Source organism: Anomaloglossus baeobatrachus, chromosome 2 (assembly GCF_048569485.1).
Source record: "Anomaloglossus baeobatrachus isolate aAnoBae1 chromosome 2, aAnoBae1.hap1, whole genome shotgun sequence".
Taxonomy (NCBI): domain Eukaryota; kingdom Metazoa; phylum Chordata; class Amphibia; order Anura; family Aromobatidae; genus Anomaloglossus; species Anomaloglossus baeobatrachus.
Genome location: NC_134354.1, coordinates 81117892 through 81136259, shown reverse-complemented (window position 1 = coordinate 81136259; position 18368 = coordinate 81117892). Strand labels below are relative to the sequence as shown.

Sequence of the window (18368 nt, the reverse complement as noted above, 5' to 3'; positions counted from 1 at the left end):
GCGCGGCATGTGAAGGCTCCAGCCTTGTAAAGTCAACCTTAACAGCACCGCCGACACAGTGGGGTGAGAAGGGACATGCCGGGAGTCCAGACTGGACCCGCTTTTCTTCCAAATCTTTAAAATCAAAATAAAAATGAAAAAATCAGAGAATGCATGTGTGTGTGACCTCCTGAACACAAAGCATTGAACTGGTTAGATTGTCATCCAGGGGGTGTATATAGCCCGGAGGGAGGAGCTACACGTTTGAGTGTAGTACTTTGTGTGTCCTCCGGAGGCAGAAGCTATACACCCATGGTTTGGGTCTCCCATAAGGAACGATGAAGAAAATGGATAATGAATTGAGGTTTATTACTACCTTTAGTTCTCAATGGAGTGAAATAAAATCCATTTTACAAAAACATTGGGGTGTTCTAATGATGGACCCTATTCTCAAAAAGGTATTACCAGATCGTCCCCTTATGGTGGCACGAAGGTCAAGAAACTTGCGTGACCTTCTGGTTAAAAGTCATTATGAGACCTCAACAGTCGGTAATAATCGCAACAATTCAATCCAAGGCTTTTTTCCGTGTGGCATGTGTAAGGCCTGCAAAAATATGAAGAGGGCTAAGACGTTTAGCAACTTTGATGGATCTAGAAATTTCGAAATTCGTAGGCTACTGAATTGCGCATCCAAAGGTGTCATCTACCATGCTCAATGCACGTGTAATAAAGTCTATATAGGATTGACAACACGCGAACTGAAGATTTGCGTACGAGAGCATATTAGAGACATCGAGAATGCTAAGGATGTTGAGGATATCTCATTACTCAAAACTATAGCCAGACATTTCAAGATCTATCACTCATGTAGATCTAATGAGATTATATTCAAGGGTATAGATCAGGTGTCAATGGGTTCCAGAGGAGGTGATTTGGGGAAAGTCCTGGCTCAGACAGAGAGCCGGTGGATTTTCAGGTTAGGTACTCTCGCACCTCAAGGTCTAAATGAAAACCTAGGTTTTGGCTCCTTTTTGTAAGCCATTCCGTGACTGTAGGTCTTTTTTGTAGGCATTTATATGGCTATGTTCTTACTACTCTTTTTAATTTTGAATGTTCTTATAATTTATCTTCGTCTCTTTTAGGGGTGGGTTGTTTGGTTTGTGTTATACGGTTTTAATTATGTATTAATTGTATTTATTTCATATTTTTAGTTTTTGTTGCTGGTGGCTCTTTTCACCTAGGTCGTTCCCTTTGACTAGATGCTGGGATCATCTGCTTTGGAATCGTACCAAGAAATATGAAGATGAATGAAACTACATTGATCTATTCCTTCATGTTTTATGTATTGATATGCACATATTTTACGTATGGTTTTTGTATACATATATTTACATTTATTATTTCACATATTTACACATTAATTACACATACTATATGGGTTGATTGTGTGCGGTTGTGTAAGTTGCACATAATCATCCCATAGAGAATCAAGTTTTTTGATCACTATTTTTGTGTTTTGGGTGCATTTGATGCACATTATTATATATATACATAAAACATAAAAATGAGAAAATATATTTAACCCCATTACGACCGCGTTACGTTTTAAAACGGCACTAAAAAAGGGTACTTATTCCTTTCTGCCGTTTTAAAACGGCGGTCGGAAAAAAGGGTCTAGCGCCCCCCAGAGTCAGAAAATTTCCGGGGTCTCAGCTGCCGGGGGTAGCTGAGACCCTGGAGATCATGATTCGGGCCGGTTTTTCCGGTCCCCGCTCACCTGATGACCGGTATACACCGTATACCGATCATCAAGTTATAGTAAATGACCGCGCCGGTAAAAAATCATTTATCTCCCATCTGGCATGATCAAACATGCCAGATGGGAGATAAATCTTTTTCCCGGTTCCCTCCGGTCCCCTCGGTATCCCCAAAGTGCCCCCCCCGACCCCCAACCCCCTCCCGAAAATCCAAGATGGCCGCGCGCATCGGAGAGCACAGCAGCGCGCCGGCCGCATTTCCACTGTTCCTATGGTTTCTGTCGTATGTGCCATAACACATACGACAGAAACCTGCTCCCTAGGCCCTGCCGGGTCCCCCCCTACCCCCCCCCTGGTGTCCCCCGGTGTCCCCCGGTGTCATACATACCGGAGCGCTGATCCCCGCGGCCCCCTCCTCCTTCTCTGCAGACGCCGGTCACATGTGCCGAGCAGATGACAGCTTCCTGTGTTCAGTGTGAGCGCTGGCTGCTGCTCAGCACTGTGCAGCTGTGACCCGGGGAGGGTGGGTGCAGCTTTTTGCACCCACTCTCCTCAAATGGAGGGTCTGCCCTCCTAGAAAATGGGGGATACGTTCCCTGAACGTGTCCCCCATATTCTAGAAGGTCCAGAGGCGACGTGGGACATCCAAATGGATTATAGTGGATTTTTTTTTTCTTTTCAATAAATTGGTCAATCAGGGAATGTTTTGGGGAGTGTTTTTTCAAATAAATTTTTTTTTGTTGTCAATTTTTTTTCTTATTACTGTCAATTAGTTATGTCGGGTATCTGATAGACGCCGTGACATAACTAATTGCTGGGCTTGATGCCAGGTGACATTACACACCTGGTATCAACCCCATTCATTACCCCGTTAGCCAACGCACCAGGGCGCGGGATGAGCTGGGGCGAAGCGCCAGAATTGGCGCATCTAATGGATGCGCCACTTCTGGGGCGGCTGCGGCCTGCTATTTTTAGGCTGGGAAGAGTCCAATAACCATGGCTCTTCCCATCCTGAAAATACCAGACCCCAGCTGTCAGCTTCACCTTGGCTGGTGATCTAATTTGGGGGGACCCCACGTTTGTTTGTTTTTTTTAATTATTTATTTATAAATAATTAAAAAAAAAAACAGCTTGGGGAGCCCTCCAAATTGATCACCAGACAAGATGAAGCTGTCAGCTGTGGTTTGCAGGCTACAGCTGTCTGCTTTACCCTAGCTGGCTATCAAAAATAGGGGGGACCCCACGTCATTTATTTTAATTTTTTTTTTTTTTTTTGGGCTAAATACAAGGCTAGGCATCCTTTAGTGTCACATGAAAGGCACTAAAGGGCGCCAGCTTAGAATATGCAGGGGGGTGGGACGTTATATATGTTTGACATCTATCCATTCATCCACTGTAGCATTTTACGCTGTGTGCCCACAATCAGGGTTTGCAGCGTTTTGGGCGCAGAGTGTTTTCCCTGCGTCCATAGCGCTGCGTTGTGCAGTAGAAGCACAGTGGCAGGATTTTTAGAAATCCCGTGCCCACTGTGTTTCTTTTCTCCGCAGCATAAACCGACCTGTGGCGCAGCTTCCCGAGCCTCAGCATGTCAATTTATGCTGCGGAGATGAGTGTTCTTTGCAGGTAGAATAAAACTAAAGTCCACAGCAGCCTGAACCCAAATCGTGGGCATGGGCAGCTGCGTTCTCCCGTGGACAACACTCACATTTCTGCAGGAGGCTGACACTGTGTACTAGACGCCGTGTCGCTGGATCATGGCCACATAGCCTAAAGGCTACTTTACACGCTGCGATATCGGTCCCGATATCGCTAGTGTGGGTACCCGCCCCCATCTGTTGTGCGACACGGGCAAATCGCTGCCCGTGCCGCACAACATCGCGCAGACGCATCACACATACTTACCTGCCCGGCGACGTCGCTGTGACCGGCGAACCGCCTCCTTTCTAAGGGGGCGGTCCGTGTGGCGTCACAGTGACATCACTGAGCGGCCGCCCAATAGAAGCGGAGGGGCGGAGATGAGTGGCCGGAACATCCCGCCCACCTCCTTCCTTCCTCATAGCGGCCGGGAGGCAGGTAAGGAGAGGTTCCTCGTTCCTGCGGCGTCACACATAGCGATGTGTGCTGCCGCAGGAGCGACGAACTACATCGTTACTGCTGCAGTAACGATAATCGAGAATGGACCCCCATGTCACCGATGAGCGATTTTGCACGTTTTTGCAACGATGCAAAATCGCTCATCGGTGTCACACGCAGCAACATCGCTAATGCGGCCGGATGTGCGTCACCAATTCCGTGACCCTAACGACTCCGCATTAGCGATGTCGCAGCGTGTAAAGCCCCCTTAACAGTGAGAAATTTGTTGCTACAGCAACATTTTTGTGAAGTACCTGTGGATTCAAAATGCTTACTATACTCCTGAATAAAATCCTTGAGGGGTCCAGTTTCCAAAATGAGGTCACTTGTGGGGGGTTTCTGATGTATAGGTACCCAAGGGGCCCTGCTAATGTGACATGGTGCGTGCAATTTACTTCAACTTTTCCAAAATTCAAATGGTGCTCCTTCCATTCCAAGCCCTCCCATTTATCCAAACAAAGGTTTTTGGCCACATGTGTGGTATCCCTGCACTCACAAGAAATTAGATAACAACCTGTGGGGTACACGTTTTGTTGTTGCCTCTTGAAAAAGTGAAAAATGTGTCGCTAAATCAACATTTTTGTGAAAAAAATGAAAATTTCAATATGGCAACCTAAGCTTATCAAATTCTGTGAAGTATTCGTGGATTCAAAATGCTCAATATACACCTAGATTAAAGCCTTGAGGGGTCTTATTTCCAGAATGGGGTCACTTGTGGGGGACCTCCACTGCTTAGGCACCTCAGGGGCTCTCCTAATGCAACATGGCGTCCGCTATTGATTCCAGCCAATTTTGCAGTCAAACTGCACTCCTTCTCTTCTGAGCCCTGTAGTGTGCCCAAACAGTTGATTTCCACCACATACAAGATATCAACAAACTCAGGAGAAATTGCGCAATAAATTTCATGGTGATTTATTTCCTGTTACCCTTGTGAAAAAAAAAGCTACCTGGTTGAAGTAACAATTTTGTGGTAAAATTTTATTTTTTTATTTTCATGGCTCAACGTTATAAACTTCTGTAAAGCACCTGGAGGTTCAGGGTACTCACCAAACATCAAGATAAATTCCTTGAGGGGCCTAGTTTCCAATATGGGGTCACTTGTGGTGTTTTTTTGCTGTTTACGTACCTTAGGGGTCCTCCAAATGCGACATGGTGCCTGCAATCTTTTTCAGCCAAATTTCCTTTCCAAAATTCAAATATTGCTCCTTCCGTTCCAAGCCCTCCCATTTCTCCAAACAAAGGTTTCAGACCACAAGTGAGGTATCACCGCGCTCATAAAAAAGTGGGTAACAAACGTTGGGGTCAAATTTTTGGAATTACCTCTTGAAAAAGTGAAAAAATTGATGCTAAAGCAACATTTTTGAGAAAAAAATGAAAATTTTCAATGTGACAACGTAACGTTATCAAAATCTGTGAAGTACTTGTGGATCCAAAATGCTCACTATACCCCTAGATAGAAGCCTTAAGGGGTCTAGTTTCCAAAATGGTGTCACTTGTGAGGGGTTTCTGCTGTTTAGGTACCTTAGCGGACATGTAAATGCAACATGGTGCCCGCAATCTATTTCAGCCAAATTTGCTTTCCAAAATTCAAATATTGCTCCTTCTGTTCCGAGCCCTCCCATTTGTCCAAACAAAGGTTTCTGACCACATGTGGGGTATTGGCGCGCTCATAAGAAAGTGGGGAACAAGTTTTGGGGTTCATTTTGTTGTGTTATTTCTTCTAAAAGTGAATAAATTTGGGGTAGAGCAACATTTTAGGTAAAATTTTATTTTTTGCTTTTTTTCATTCCACTTTGCTTTAGTTCCTGTGAAGCACCTGAAGGGTTAATAAACTTCTTGGATGTGGTTTTGAGTACTTTGAGGGGTGCTGTTTTGAGAATGGTGTCACTTTTAGGTATTTTCTGTCACTTAGGCCTCTCAAAGTCACTTCAAATGTGATGTGGTCCCTAAAAAAATGGTTTTGTGAATTTTGTTGAAAAAATGGGAAATTGCAGATGAACTTTGACCCCTTCTAACTTCCTAACCCCAAAACATTTTGTTTCAGAAATTGCGCTAATGTAAAGTAGACATGTGGGAAATGTTATTTATTAACTGTTTTGTGTGACATAACTCTCTGGGTTAAGGGCATAAAAATTAAAAGTTTGAAAATTGCAAAATTTTCAAAATTTTCATCAAATTTCCGATTTTTTCACAAATAAAAGCAAAAAATATCGTTCTAAATTTATAACTATCATGAAGTACAATATGTCACGAAAAAACAATGTCAGAATCACCGGGATCCGTTGAAGCGTTCCAGAGTTATGACCTCATAAAGTGACACTGGTCAGAATTGCAAAAAATGGCCTGGGCATTAAGGACAAAACTGGCTTCGTCCTTAAGGGGTTAATATACTATTTAATTAGGTTCACATATTGTTAATCATCGACTTTCACGTATTTTGTACATTATTATCCATCATTGCACTCATATATGTGTCATTTTGTATTCTGTATCTTATAATATTGATAATATATTTGATAGGGTGGATTTCATGTTTATATGTATTGGTTTAGACGGAGATATCAATCTATTTGCCATTTATCTAGTTCATTTTTAAACTGTAAGTAATTGGTCATTTTATGTAAGTGGTCCATATAGAAAGTGGTTTTATATTTATATCTATAGGGCTATATATGAAATGGGATCGATAGTGGTTGTTTCTCATTATTAATTCTATAGTGAGCTGTATATAGAGCTTTGGGATCGTTACTTGCTCACTATATGGAGCGTATGTCCTTGCAGATGGTTGTGCGCAGACTCGGATCACGGACCTCCGAACTTCCGGTCGCGCGCACATGGGAGCGCAGCTTGCGGTTCAAGCTTGCGTTCCACGCGCGCGGCTTGAGTGGTTCCTGTGGGAGTGACCGATGATCAGCGTCTGCAGCCGGGATACACCCTCTGCAATGAGCATCACAGGGGAGCGGCCAGGTGAAGTGACTTAACCCATTGGCGTCACTATAAATAGACAGCCCTTTCCCCAATTAGACACGCCCCCGGAAGAAGCAAGGGCGAAACGGCGTTGGGGTGCAGGGACGCTTTACCCAGATCCAGGCTTATCAGGTAGCTATTGTGGCTTCAGCCTTGGGATGACCTTTTTGTTACAGCGGGACAGTGAATACTGCTTGGCTCTTAGTTCTTTATGGTTAAACAGGGCACGGTATACTGTGTATCTATCAGGTTCTGTCTATGGGTGGTCTTTGGATTTAATATGAATATGAGTGCATGTATGGTCTCACTAGCAGCACTGTCTTATGCTATTCTATTCCACCTATGAGAGAACCTGTTATTAGAGCACATAGCTTTATCTGTGTCTGTTATAGCAGGGCAGTGCATTTCTCAGACTCATACATATAGGCAGTTTATGAACAGAATGTTAGTTTTAGTGCGTGTATGGTTTACTAGCAGCACTATTAGCCTGATTTTTGTCTGTCTGTGCTTGCTATAACAGGGCATTGTATACTTTGCAGCTTTCAGACTCTGTGTATATTTGTGGGCAGCCTCATGGATGTAATATGTATACTAGTGCATGTATGGTTTTACTAGCAGCACTGTTGTAATGGTATTCTGCCATATCTATGGAAGCACCTGTTATATAGCTCCACTCATGTCTGGATGTAACATGGTTTCTGGGAATCAATAGTGTCCCTACGGGATTTTTTCTGTTTTTTAACGTGTGTTATTTAAATGTAATAAAATTAATTTTTTAACCATGAACCACTGACTTGTTTCCTGATTGGGGACAATTGCTTGTGTTGGTCCAGTTGAATTTAGTGGCATGAATAGATGGTCAGGTGTTTTGTTGATTAATTAAACTATCTATATATGTAATTGCCTTATTCTGTCTGTCTGTCTGTCTGTCTGTCTGTCTGTCTGTCTGTCTGTCTGTCTGTCTGTCTGTCTGTCTGTCTGTCTCCAAAATTGTGTCCTTACGGTGACACAAAGCTGATTGGCCGCTGGGCTCGCCATGGCCCCGCCCCCCCCCCCCACAGATTGGCCTCTCGCCCCGGCTCTCTGCAGGCCCCGCCCCCCTCACGCAATGCACGCTCGCTCTTGCCCAACTGACACGGAGCTCCGACTACCAGGTAAGTACACACACACACACACACACACACATCAGATCACACTCACTCTCACACATCACATCCACACACTCACAACATCCTGGGATATCGCTTGCTTCTACACCGGCTCCGTCACGATCCCAGCAGCGCCAGACATAACCTTGCGATGCTGGGATCTTCACGGAGCCCGTGAACACTGTTAACCATTATACACATCGGGTAACTAAGGTCCCTTGGTTACCTGATGTGTATCATAGTTAACAGTGTACACCGGCTCACACTCACTCTCACACACACCTCACACATACATCACATCGCATCCACACACTCACAGCATCCGGAGATATCGCTTGCTTCTCGGCGGCGAAACTGTGCTGTTGTGACCTTCCAGGACCTGTCGGAGGATCACATGGCCAGAAGCATGTGGTATCTCCGGATGTTGTGATTATGAGCGCGTATGTGCAATATCGTCAATGTGAGTGTGCGTGAGTGTATGCGATCGGGTGTGTGAGTGTCGGCAGAGGAGCATGGTGTGCTGGAGGAGGCTGGGAGGAGAGAGGCTGATGCTGGGGACAGAGAGGCTGATGCTGGGGACAGAGAGGCTGATGCTGGGGACAGAGAGGCTGATGCTGGGGACAGAGAGGCTGATGCTGGGGACAGAGAGGCTGATGCTGGGGACAGAGAGGCTGATGCTGGGGACAGAGAGGCTGATGCTGGGGACAGAGAGGCTGATGCTGGGGACAGAGAGGCTGATGCTGGGGACAGAGAGGCTGATGCTGGGGACAGAGAGGCTGATGCTGGGGACAGAGAGGCTGATGCTGGGGACAGAGAGGCTGATGCTGGGGACAGAGAGGCTGATGCTGGGGACAGAGAGGCTGATGCTGGGGACAGAGAGGCTGATGCAGGGGACAGAGAGGCTGATGCAGGGGACAGAGAGGCTGATGCAGGGGACAGAGAGGCTGATGCTGCGGGGAGAGAGGCTGATGCTGGGGACAGAGAGGCTGATGCTGGGGACAGAGAGGCTGATGCTGCGGGCAGAGAGGCTGATGCTGCGGGCAGAGAGGCTGATGCTGCGGGTAGAGAGGCTGATGCTGGCGCAGCATGGCGGATGGAGCACGTTTGGGAGTGCGCAGTATGGCGGATGGAGCACGTTTGGGAGTGCGCAGCATGGCGGATGGAGCACGTTTGGATGGAGCACGTTTGGCAGTGCGCAGCATGGCGGATGGAGCACGTTTGGGAGTGCGCAGCATGGCGGATGGAGCACGTTTGGGAGTGCGCAGCATGGGGGATGCAGCACGATGGGGAGTGCGGAGTATGGCGGATGGAGCATGTTTGGGAGTGCGCAGCATGGCGGATGGACCACGTTTGGGAGTGCGCAGCATTACGGATGGAGCACGATGGGGGGTGCGCAGCATAGGGGATGGAGCACGATGGGGAGTGCGCTGCATGGGGGATGGAGCACGATGGGGAGTGCGCTGCATGGGGGATGGAGCACGATGGGGAGTGCGCTGCATGGCGGATGGAGCACGTTTGGGAGTGCGCAGCATGGCGGATGGAGCACGATGGGGAGTGCGCAGCATGGGAGATGGAGCACGATGGGGAGTGCGCAGCATGGCGGATGGAGCACGTTTGGGAGTGCGCAGCATAGGGGATGGAGCACGATGGGGAGTGCGCTGCATGGGGGATGGAGCACGATGGGGAGTGCGCTGCATGGGGGATGGAGCACGATGGGGAGTGCGCAGCATGGCGGATGGAGCACGTTTGGGAGTGCGCAGCATGGCGGATGGAGCACGATGGGGAGTGCGCAGCATGGGAGATGGAGCACGATGGGGAGTGCGGAGTATGGCGGATGGAGCACGTTTGGGAGTGCGCAGCATGGCGGATGGACCACGTTTGGGAGTGCGCAGCATGGCGGATGGAGCACGTTTGGGAGTGCGCAGCATGGCGGATGGAGCACGTTTGGGAGTGCGCAGCATGGGAGATGGAGCACGATGGGGGGTGCGCAGCATAGGGGATAGAGCACGATGGGGAGTGCGCTGCATGGGGGATGGAGCACGATGGGGAGTGCGGAGTATGGCGGATGGAGCACGTTTGGGAGTGCGCAGCATGGGGGATGGAGCACGTTTGGGAGTGCGCAGCATGGGGGATGGAGCACGATGGGGAGTGCGCAGCATGGCGGATGGAGCACGTTTGGGAGTGCGCAGCATGGCGGATGGAGCACGTTTGGGAGTGCGCAGGATGGGAGATTTAGCATGATGGGGGGTGCGCAGCATAGGGGATGGAGCACGATGGGGAGTGCACACCCCCCCCAACACACACACACGCGCGCGCGCACTGCACAACACACCACACACATACACTGGGAACCACAAACAACTGCCCTACACAGACACCCACACACAAATATACGCACATACCGCACAACACACATTGCACAAAACATACCTCCCCCCAAAACACACCGCGCAGCACACACACACAACGCTACAGACACACAGCGCTCCACAAACAACGCAACACAGCAACACACAAACAACACCGCTCTCACCCCCCGCCACACCCAGACAACACTCAGAACATGTACAGCGCCCTACACAAACACTTGGTAACTACACACAACAATATATATATATATATATATATATATATATATATATATATATATATATATATTATATTATAACAAAAATCATACATGAACTACACAATACGTAAATTCTAGAATACCCGATGTGTAGAATCGGACCACCTTCTAGTAGAACATAAACACTTTATACCGGCGCCCCCTCTTTCAGCCATCTTGCTCCTCAGTCTTCTGAAGCCGTGGTGCATGACGCGTCTATGTCATACACACTCCCCAGTACTGAGGTCCTGAGTAGGGCAGATCAAAGTGCTCCTGCGCAGGACCTCAGTGCCGGCGAGTGTGTATGACGTAGACGCGTTCTGCACCACGGCTTCAGAACACGGAGTAGCAAGATGGCCAGAAGAGGAGGCGCCGGTCCCGGAGAACAGCGCCTCCCATCTGGCCATCAGCGACCGGTTTAGGTGAGTATTATAAGGTGCTTTTTATGTTATACCACCAGACTGCACGCTTATATACAGCATATTAGAATGCTGTATACTGTATAAGAGCCCACTGGTGGTGGCCGCAGCTTATAAGGCAAAAAACTGGTGACAGGTTCCCTTTAAGACGTGCCTCTTAAGCACACAGTTCATCTAGACTGGTGTACAATGGGGGGGAAAATCGGGGCCAATGTGTTTTTAGTAAATGAAACTTCTGATTCCTCATTTTACAGAGAGTTCTCTAGAGCAGTGCCACCGGCATTCATGAGCCCCCTAAAAAAAAAAAAAAAAAAAAAAAAGTCAATAGATAATTATAGAATTCAGCCAAAAAGACAGGACACCTTCTGCTGAAAAGTGAAAACCTCCATGGGTGGCACGTAGCCAGAAACCCCTTGTGTATGCTCTGGCATCCGGTCATTTCCAGGCCACCCGCAGTAAAAGAGCCGTCAATAAAGCACCACTTCAGAGTTGTTCTTTTTTCTGCAGCACTATAGTGGTGCTTTAAATCTAAGTCCCCTGTCCCCCAGTCTTATAACTCACCCTCCAGCACCTTCACCTATTATCACCATCGCTCCGATCCCAGGGTGCAATCTTGTGACTAATGCCTTACTAGCCGGGAGTCAGATGTTACATCACAAGCTCTCAATACACGTCTATGAGAGCCAGAACAAGGCTCTCATAGACATGTATTGAGTAGTGACCTCCAGCGTGCTCCATGAAACACTAGAGCTGCCAGCAGGTCACAAATTGGAGAAGACCAATGGAAGCAGTGTGATAGCAGGTGAAGACGGCGGACGGTAAAGTATAAGAGTAGGATCAAAGACCTTAGATTTAAGGCACCACTCTAGCTGTGACAAAAAAAACAAAAAAAAAACCAAAAAACACTGGAGTGGTGTTTTAAAGGGGTATTCACATCTTCCACAATTATGGTGTATCCGCCGTATGTGCCACTAATAGTACCAGCAGGTGTCAAGACAACAGCGCCCCGGCGTGTGCGGCTTTCAGTGGATAGCTCACATACAGGGGTGCACGACATAGCCTGTTTTTGAGCCCTGCATGTAGTATATACATCCCGTGGAGTTGCCATAAATATATGACTTGGGAACATTACTGTTATCCCGCTGGCCCTTTACTATGTCCATATAGGCTGTAAAGCTGACAATAAATAGGAAAACTAATGTACCGGATTCCCTCCGTTCAGAGGCATCCGCACTGGTGTCGTCCTGCTCCAGCTTCTGGGCCAGAGCATCCCTGTAGGATTCCACCAAGTGTCCGTCCTGCGATGCCCGGCCGCTCTCACTGCCGTCACTCCCAGACTCCATCTCCTCGTCGTGTGCCTTAGGCTCCAGTGCAAGGTTCACCCCATTTTGTCCATTCACCATTTTTTGACGCTTTTTCTCTTTTTCCTTCCTGATTTTCTCTTCATTCTAATAAATGAAAATAGAAGGGGGAAAATTTCAGAGGATATTGGTGATGAGCTGACATAGGGCGATCCAAAAAGTGCAATACTGTGTGTGCAGCTGCCGTATGTTAGATAAAAAGGCAGTGGGATATATACAGTATATACTGTGCTCAGCAGGACAGGTGTGCCTATATAACCGCTATCCCGGCTCCGGCTATAAACCTAGCCTCCGTCTGCTGTGCGCTGCCAAGTTCCTATCAATGAATGTTCTGTGAATCAGGCTAAAAATGGCGTCTTATCATAAAACCAGATCAAAGTCCAGCGCAGCAGAAAGATTACACACCCTGTAAATAATGCCATACCTCGATGATAACGGCCGATATAGGCTGGAATGGATTGACCATAGGAACAGATGTGTCTTCATCAACTGGCTGCCTCCCCTCTCGCTCGGCTTCTTCCTTTTCCCTTTCTTCTCTGTAGGAGAATGAATGAGACATTAATGATCTGACACAAGCGCTGCTGGATCTGCCATCACTGATTGTATGCCATCATAAGCAGGATCCCATGTAATGAAGAGGTATCACAGAACTGCATGGATCGGAGTGCTCTGTCATTGGGAGGAGCTGGATTAGGAGATCGCTCATGTATATACATCTTGCAGCCTATTGAACACATGTTCCCTGGCTGCTGTAATAAAAAACAAACCTATGCTTTACTCACCTTCCCCGGATCCAGCACCAATTCTCCACTGCCGCACCCGGTGTCAGTTATGGTGTGCAGCGCATCACTGAGCTCACAGCTCTGAGTGGGTCATGTCATGCTCGTGCGCCGAATCCGGGGACTATTTCTTTGAAGCCCGAACTGCCAAAGGTTTCTGGATGCGCCTCCTGTCTCACCGTGCCCGCAGAGAGCATCTGGGACTCCTGCTGCACTGCCTGCACCATTGCCGCACTTCACCACCGCCCCTGCCTCCAGTGACCTTGCTCCACCACCGCCCCTGCCTCCTGTGACCTTGCTCCACCACCGCCCCTGCCTCCTGTGACCTCGCTCCACCACCGCCCCTGCCTCCTGTGACCTCGCTCCAACACCACCCCTGCCTACTGAGACCTCGCTCCACCACCGCCCCTCCCTACTGAGACCTCGCTCCACCACCGCCCCTGCCTACTGAGACCTCGCTCCACCACCGCCCCTGCCTCCTGTGACCCAGCTCCACCACCGCCCCTGCCTCCTGTGACCCCCGCTCCACCACCGCCCGCAACACCTCCGGGAAGACAGCACCAGATTATAAGACTGACCCGACAGTCTTAACCCTACACACACACACACACTTTTTTCTCTAAGTTTGGGGTGCATCTTATAATCCGGTGCATCTCATAAAAACAAAAACTACAGTATACTTGCACTATGGAGCACATTACCGTTCCTCCCGTAGCCTCTTGACCCGTTCGGCTATTTTCTGCTTGTCCTGTTCCTCCTGGGCTCGCTGTTCTGTCGTCTCCTTCTGGACGCGTTCGTGTAGTGCTTCAAAATCCTTTGCTATGACTTCTAGCAACCAGTTAAGACCTTTTCTTATATGAGAGTCAATTTTTTTCCCATAGCCTAGAACTGCTGAACACGGCTCCTACACATGAAGAAAGGGGAGAAAAAATAAATAAATAATTTGCTGGATTTTCAACCTGAAAAATCAATTCATCAATTAATCAGTGAAACAAATGCAGTAAACAAGTCATTTACTTACCAAAACGTACAAAACTGTTCACAGGTCTCAGACTCCGGGATTAGAGCCATGAGCAGATCAGTGCACTCATCACCCAGCATCAAAGCTCTGAACAGACTGGAAACCAGTGTGCGCCACTGACACCCAAAAAGAAAGGTGTGGGTCCACATAGATTACGCCATATTCAGAAACACTACTTAAAAGCGAATCTGTCAAGAGAATTTTACCCCCAGACTATTTATATGCACATATTGTGCTTTCAAAGACAAGTCCGGCAATACCTGTACATGGCCAGTCTGTTCCTCCATTACTGAGAAATCACAGTTTGAATTGAAGCCGGAGAACTATCTGTAGATCTGAAGCCTCGGTCACTCCAGCTCTATTCCCCGCCCAGCACCGCCTCCTCCTGCCTGACTGATGACTGCTACACTGTAATTTCAGGCAAAAGAGCTGTAAGCCAATCAGGAGGCGGCAGCACTGGATGGAGCTGAAGTGACAGAGGCTTCAGATCTACAAATAGCACTTCAGCCGTATTTGCAAATCAATTCAAACATTGATTTCTCAGTAATGGAGGAATGTACTGGCAATGTACAGGTATTGCTGGACTTGTCTTTGAAAGAGCTACACACACATATAACCAGTTAGCTGGATGAGATCCTGCTTACAGATTCCTTTTATATAGAGTGGTCTCATCATGTGCTATGGATGACCTGGGGGTCTAAGGCTCTTTGCGCACTAGAAATGTCATGTTTCTCAAGAAACTTTGAGAGACATTCTGGGACCTGAAGATTCTTGCATCTGCGGAAAAAAAAAAAAACGCATGCGTTTTTGCCGCGAATTACCTGCGGATTTTTATGAATGGATAAGTGCAAATCCGGGGGTAATCCGCAGGAAATAATGAACATGCTCATTTTCTCAAGAAAGTTTCTCGAGAACATTTTCTCAAGAAACTTTCCTTGAGAAAAATCCGCAGCGTGCGCACAGCTATTTTTTTTTTCATAGGTTTTGCTGGGAAATGTCTGCAGAAAGATTTAACACCTTTCTCAAGAAATTTCCGCAGCAAATCCGCGGGTAAAGCGGTCTAGTGCGCACAAAGCCTAAGGCTATGTTCACACACTGCGTTTTTTACCTGCGTTTTTGGTCCGTTTTTGCTGCAGAAATTTCTTGAGAAATTCTTGTAACCTTTCTGCAGACATTCCCCAGCAAAACCTATGGCAAACAAAATTAGCTGTGCACACACTGCGTTTTTTTCTTAAGAAAATTCTTTCAGTAGATTTTCTTAAGAAAAAGAATGAGCGTGTCACTTCTTTTCTGCAGCTAACTGCGTTATTTGCCATAGATAATTGGCACAATAACGCAGGGAGCAACCAGCGGTAAAAACGCACCAAAAATGCACCAAAAATGCACCGAAAACGCGCCAAAAACGCAGGTGCGTTTTTGGTGCGTTTTTTAACGCAGGTGAACTAATCCTTCACTCTCAAGAAATTTCTTAAGAAAAATCATTTTTCTAGTGTGAACATAGCCTAACACCTGGAACCCCTAATGATCAGCTGTAAGTAACTGCAGCACCAATTGGCTATAATATCAAATGTCCAAGGAGTAGAAAGCCACGGCATACACCATCCAATATTCCAAGGTGCTTTATTTCATGGTAAAGTGCAGATAATAGTAGCGGGGAGAGAGCTGGGTGCAGGCCCCCTAATGACTGACAACAGCAGTTTCCCACCTTTTAGTGTTTCAACTAGATTGGACTTTTATAGACATAATTATACCAAGTATGTATTTATTTTATTAAAATATTGTAGAATTTCTTAATTTCTGAGCTGAGAAAGAAGAGGTTGAAAAAAAGAAAAAAAGAGAATTTTGTTTACTTACCGTAAATGCTTTTTCTTATAGTTCCGTATTGGGAGACCCAGACCATGGGTGTTTAGCTTCTGCCTCCGGAGGACACACAAAGTACTACACTTAAAAGTGTAGCTCCTCCCTCTGAGCTTATACACCCCCTGGAGAACCAGATCTAGCCAGTTTAGTGCAAAAGCTGAAGGAGAATAGCCACCCACAAGTAAAAACAGAGAAGGAACCGGAACAAACGGAGACTCTGTCTACGACAACAGCCGGTGATAACACGCGGAACAAGAAATTGCCAACAGGCAACAGGGAGGGAGCTGGGTCTCCCAATACGGAACTATAAGAAAAAGAATTTACAGTAAGTAAACAAAATTCTCTTTTTCTATATCGTTCCTTTGGGAGACCCAGACCATGGGACATCTCAAAGCTGTCCCTGGGTGGGAAATAAACAGAAAAACTAAGAAGTAGGCAGAACCCAACTTCAAAAATGGGCGACAGCCGCCTGAAGGATGCGTCTGCAAAAAGCTCGCATCTGCCGAAGCATGAGCATGCACTTGGTAGTGCTTTGAAAAGGTATGCAGGCTAGTCCAAGTGGCAGCCTGACAGACTTGTTGAGCCGTAGCCTGGTGCCTGAAAGCCCAAGAGGCACCGACAGCTCTGGTCGAGTGTGCCTTGATCCCCGGCGGGGGAGGCACCTGAGAACACTGGTAGGCGTCCGAAATGGTTGACCTAATCCAATGGGCTATGGTCGGCTTAGCAGCAGAGAGGCCCTTGCGCCGACCTGTGGTTAGCACAAAAAGAGAAGTGCACCGCCTAAGAGCAGCGGCGCGAGACAGATAGATCCGGAGAGCACGCACCAGATCCAGAGTATGCAGCGCTTTTTCAAAGCGATGAACAGGAGCCGGACAAAAGGAAGGTAGGGTAATGTCCTGGTTAAGGTGGAAGGGAGAGACCACCTTAGGAAGAAAGTCCGGAGACGGACGGAGAACCACCTTGTCTTGATGAAAAACCAAAAAAGGTGACTCCGAAGACAGCGCAGCCAAATCGGAGACTCTCCTGAGGGAAGTTATGGCCACCAGAAAGGCCACTTTCTGTGAAAGACGAAACAAAAGAAACCTCCCTAAGAGGCTCAAAGGGGGGTTTCTGCAAAACCGTGAGAACCAAATTAAGGTCCCAGGGATCCAAGGGCCGCCGGTAAGGCGGAATGATGTGAGACGCGCCCTGCATGAAGGTGCGGACCTGAGCCAGCCGGGCGAGACGCCGCTGGAACAGCACTGACAGAGCGGAGACTTGTCCCTTGAGAGAGTTGAAGGACAGTCCTAGCTGCAGACCGGTCTGTAGAAAGGACAGAAGGGTCGGCAAGGAGAATGGCCAAGGAGGATGGCCAAGGAGGATGGCCGGAAGAGCGACACCAGGACAGGAAAATTTTCCATGTCCTGTGATAGATCTTAGAGAGCACAAGAGAGAGGTGTTCAATGCCGCGCCAATGGATCACTTCAGAAGATGTTCAGATCAGTGTCACTTTATTGTCATTCAGGTCGACGCGTTTCTGGGGCATCTGCCCCCTTCATCAGGACCACCAGAAAAAGAAATAACATCCAATCTGTCCAGTTTAGACAGTGCATACAATATATAGACATAGTGACGTCATAGGAACATCCCTCAAGAAAAAAAACAAAAAAAAAAAAACGAGCGGGAAAGGATGCCACGTTGCAGGCTGTGACGTCCTATCTACCCTTAACATAAAAATACAAAAAATCATCTGAATGTAGCATATATTAGTTGATGATGAACACATATTTCCTTGTAAAAGGACACAAACTATTTTTCATATTTATACAAAAAGAAAAAAAAACAAACCGGTGTGTAAAAAACATTTGCCTCTATACGTGAGAATCACATTTCTGTACGTATAGACCCGTGAGAATCTGACTCGCTTCATGTGCAGACAAGTGAGCTGTCTCCCAGAGAAGGGAGAAGAACCCTCAACCTTATATGTTTATTTCACATCATATGTAGTGAAGACACGGCATTATAACCTGCCGCCACAAGTGATTGTGTATCTTTCACCATGAAAATACAGGTGCTGTGCAATAAAGAAAAAATGGAACATTATGAAGATACCCATAGGGGCCGAGCATGCGTAGTGGGTTTGGTTCCCACGCTCTTGCCCTCCCGTGAACTTGTGCCGGCTCATTATCTGGACTGGGCTCCGGCGCATGCTCCTTTCTATTTTTTCCCACGGTCTTGCCCTTGGTTGAACTGCGGTCTGAATTCACTGATCAGAAGCGGTTCTTCATAATGTTCCATTTTTTCTTTATTGCACAGCACCTGTATTTTCATTTTCCGGGTGAAAGATACACAATCGT

At 47.2% G+C, this 18368-nt stretch overlaps 1 protein-coding gene across 2 annotated transcripts in view; it reads right to left on the bottom strand.

Moving 5' to 3' along the window:
• The window catches only part of ARL13B (ARF like GTPase 13B), a 140810-nt gene that overhangs the window by 46271 nt on the left and 76171 nt on the right, over window positions 1-18368 (bottom strand). For both annotated transcript variants that reach the window (XM_075335121.1, XM_075335122.1), the window contains exons 6-8: window positions 13853-14055; window positions 12797-12908; window positions 12216-12459 (exon numbers count right to left, since the gene is read on the bottom strand). In XM_075335121.1, the coding sequence (XP_075191236.1) occupies window positions 12216-12459; window positions 12797-12908; window positions 13853-14055 (559 nt within the window). The remainder of the gene's footprint in view (window positions 1-12215; window positions 12460-12796; window positions 12909-13852; window positions 14056-18368) is intronic.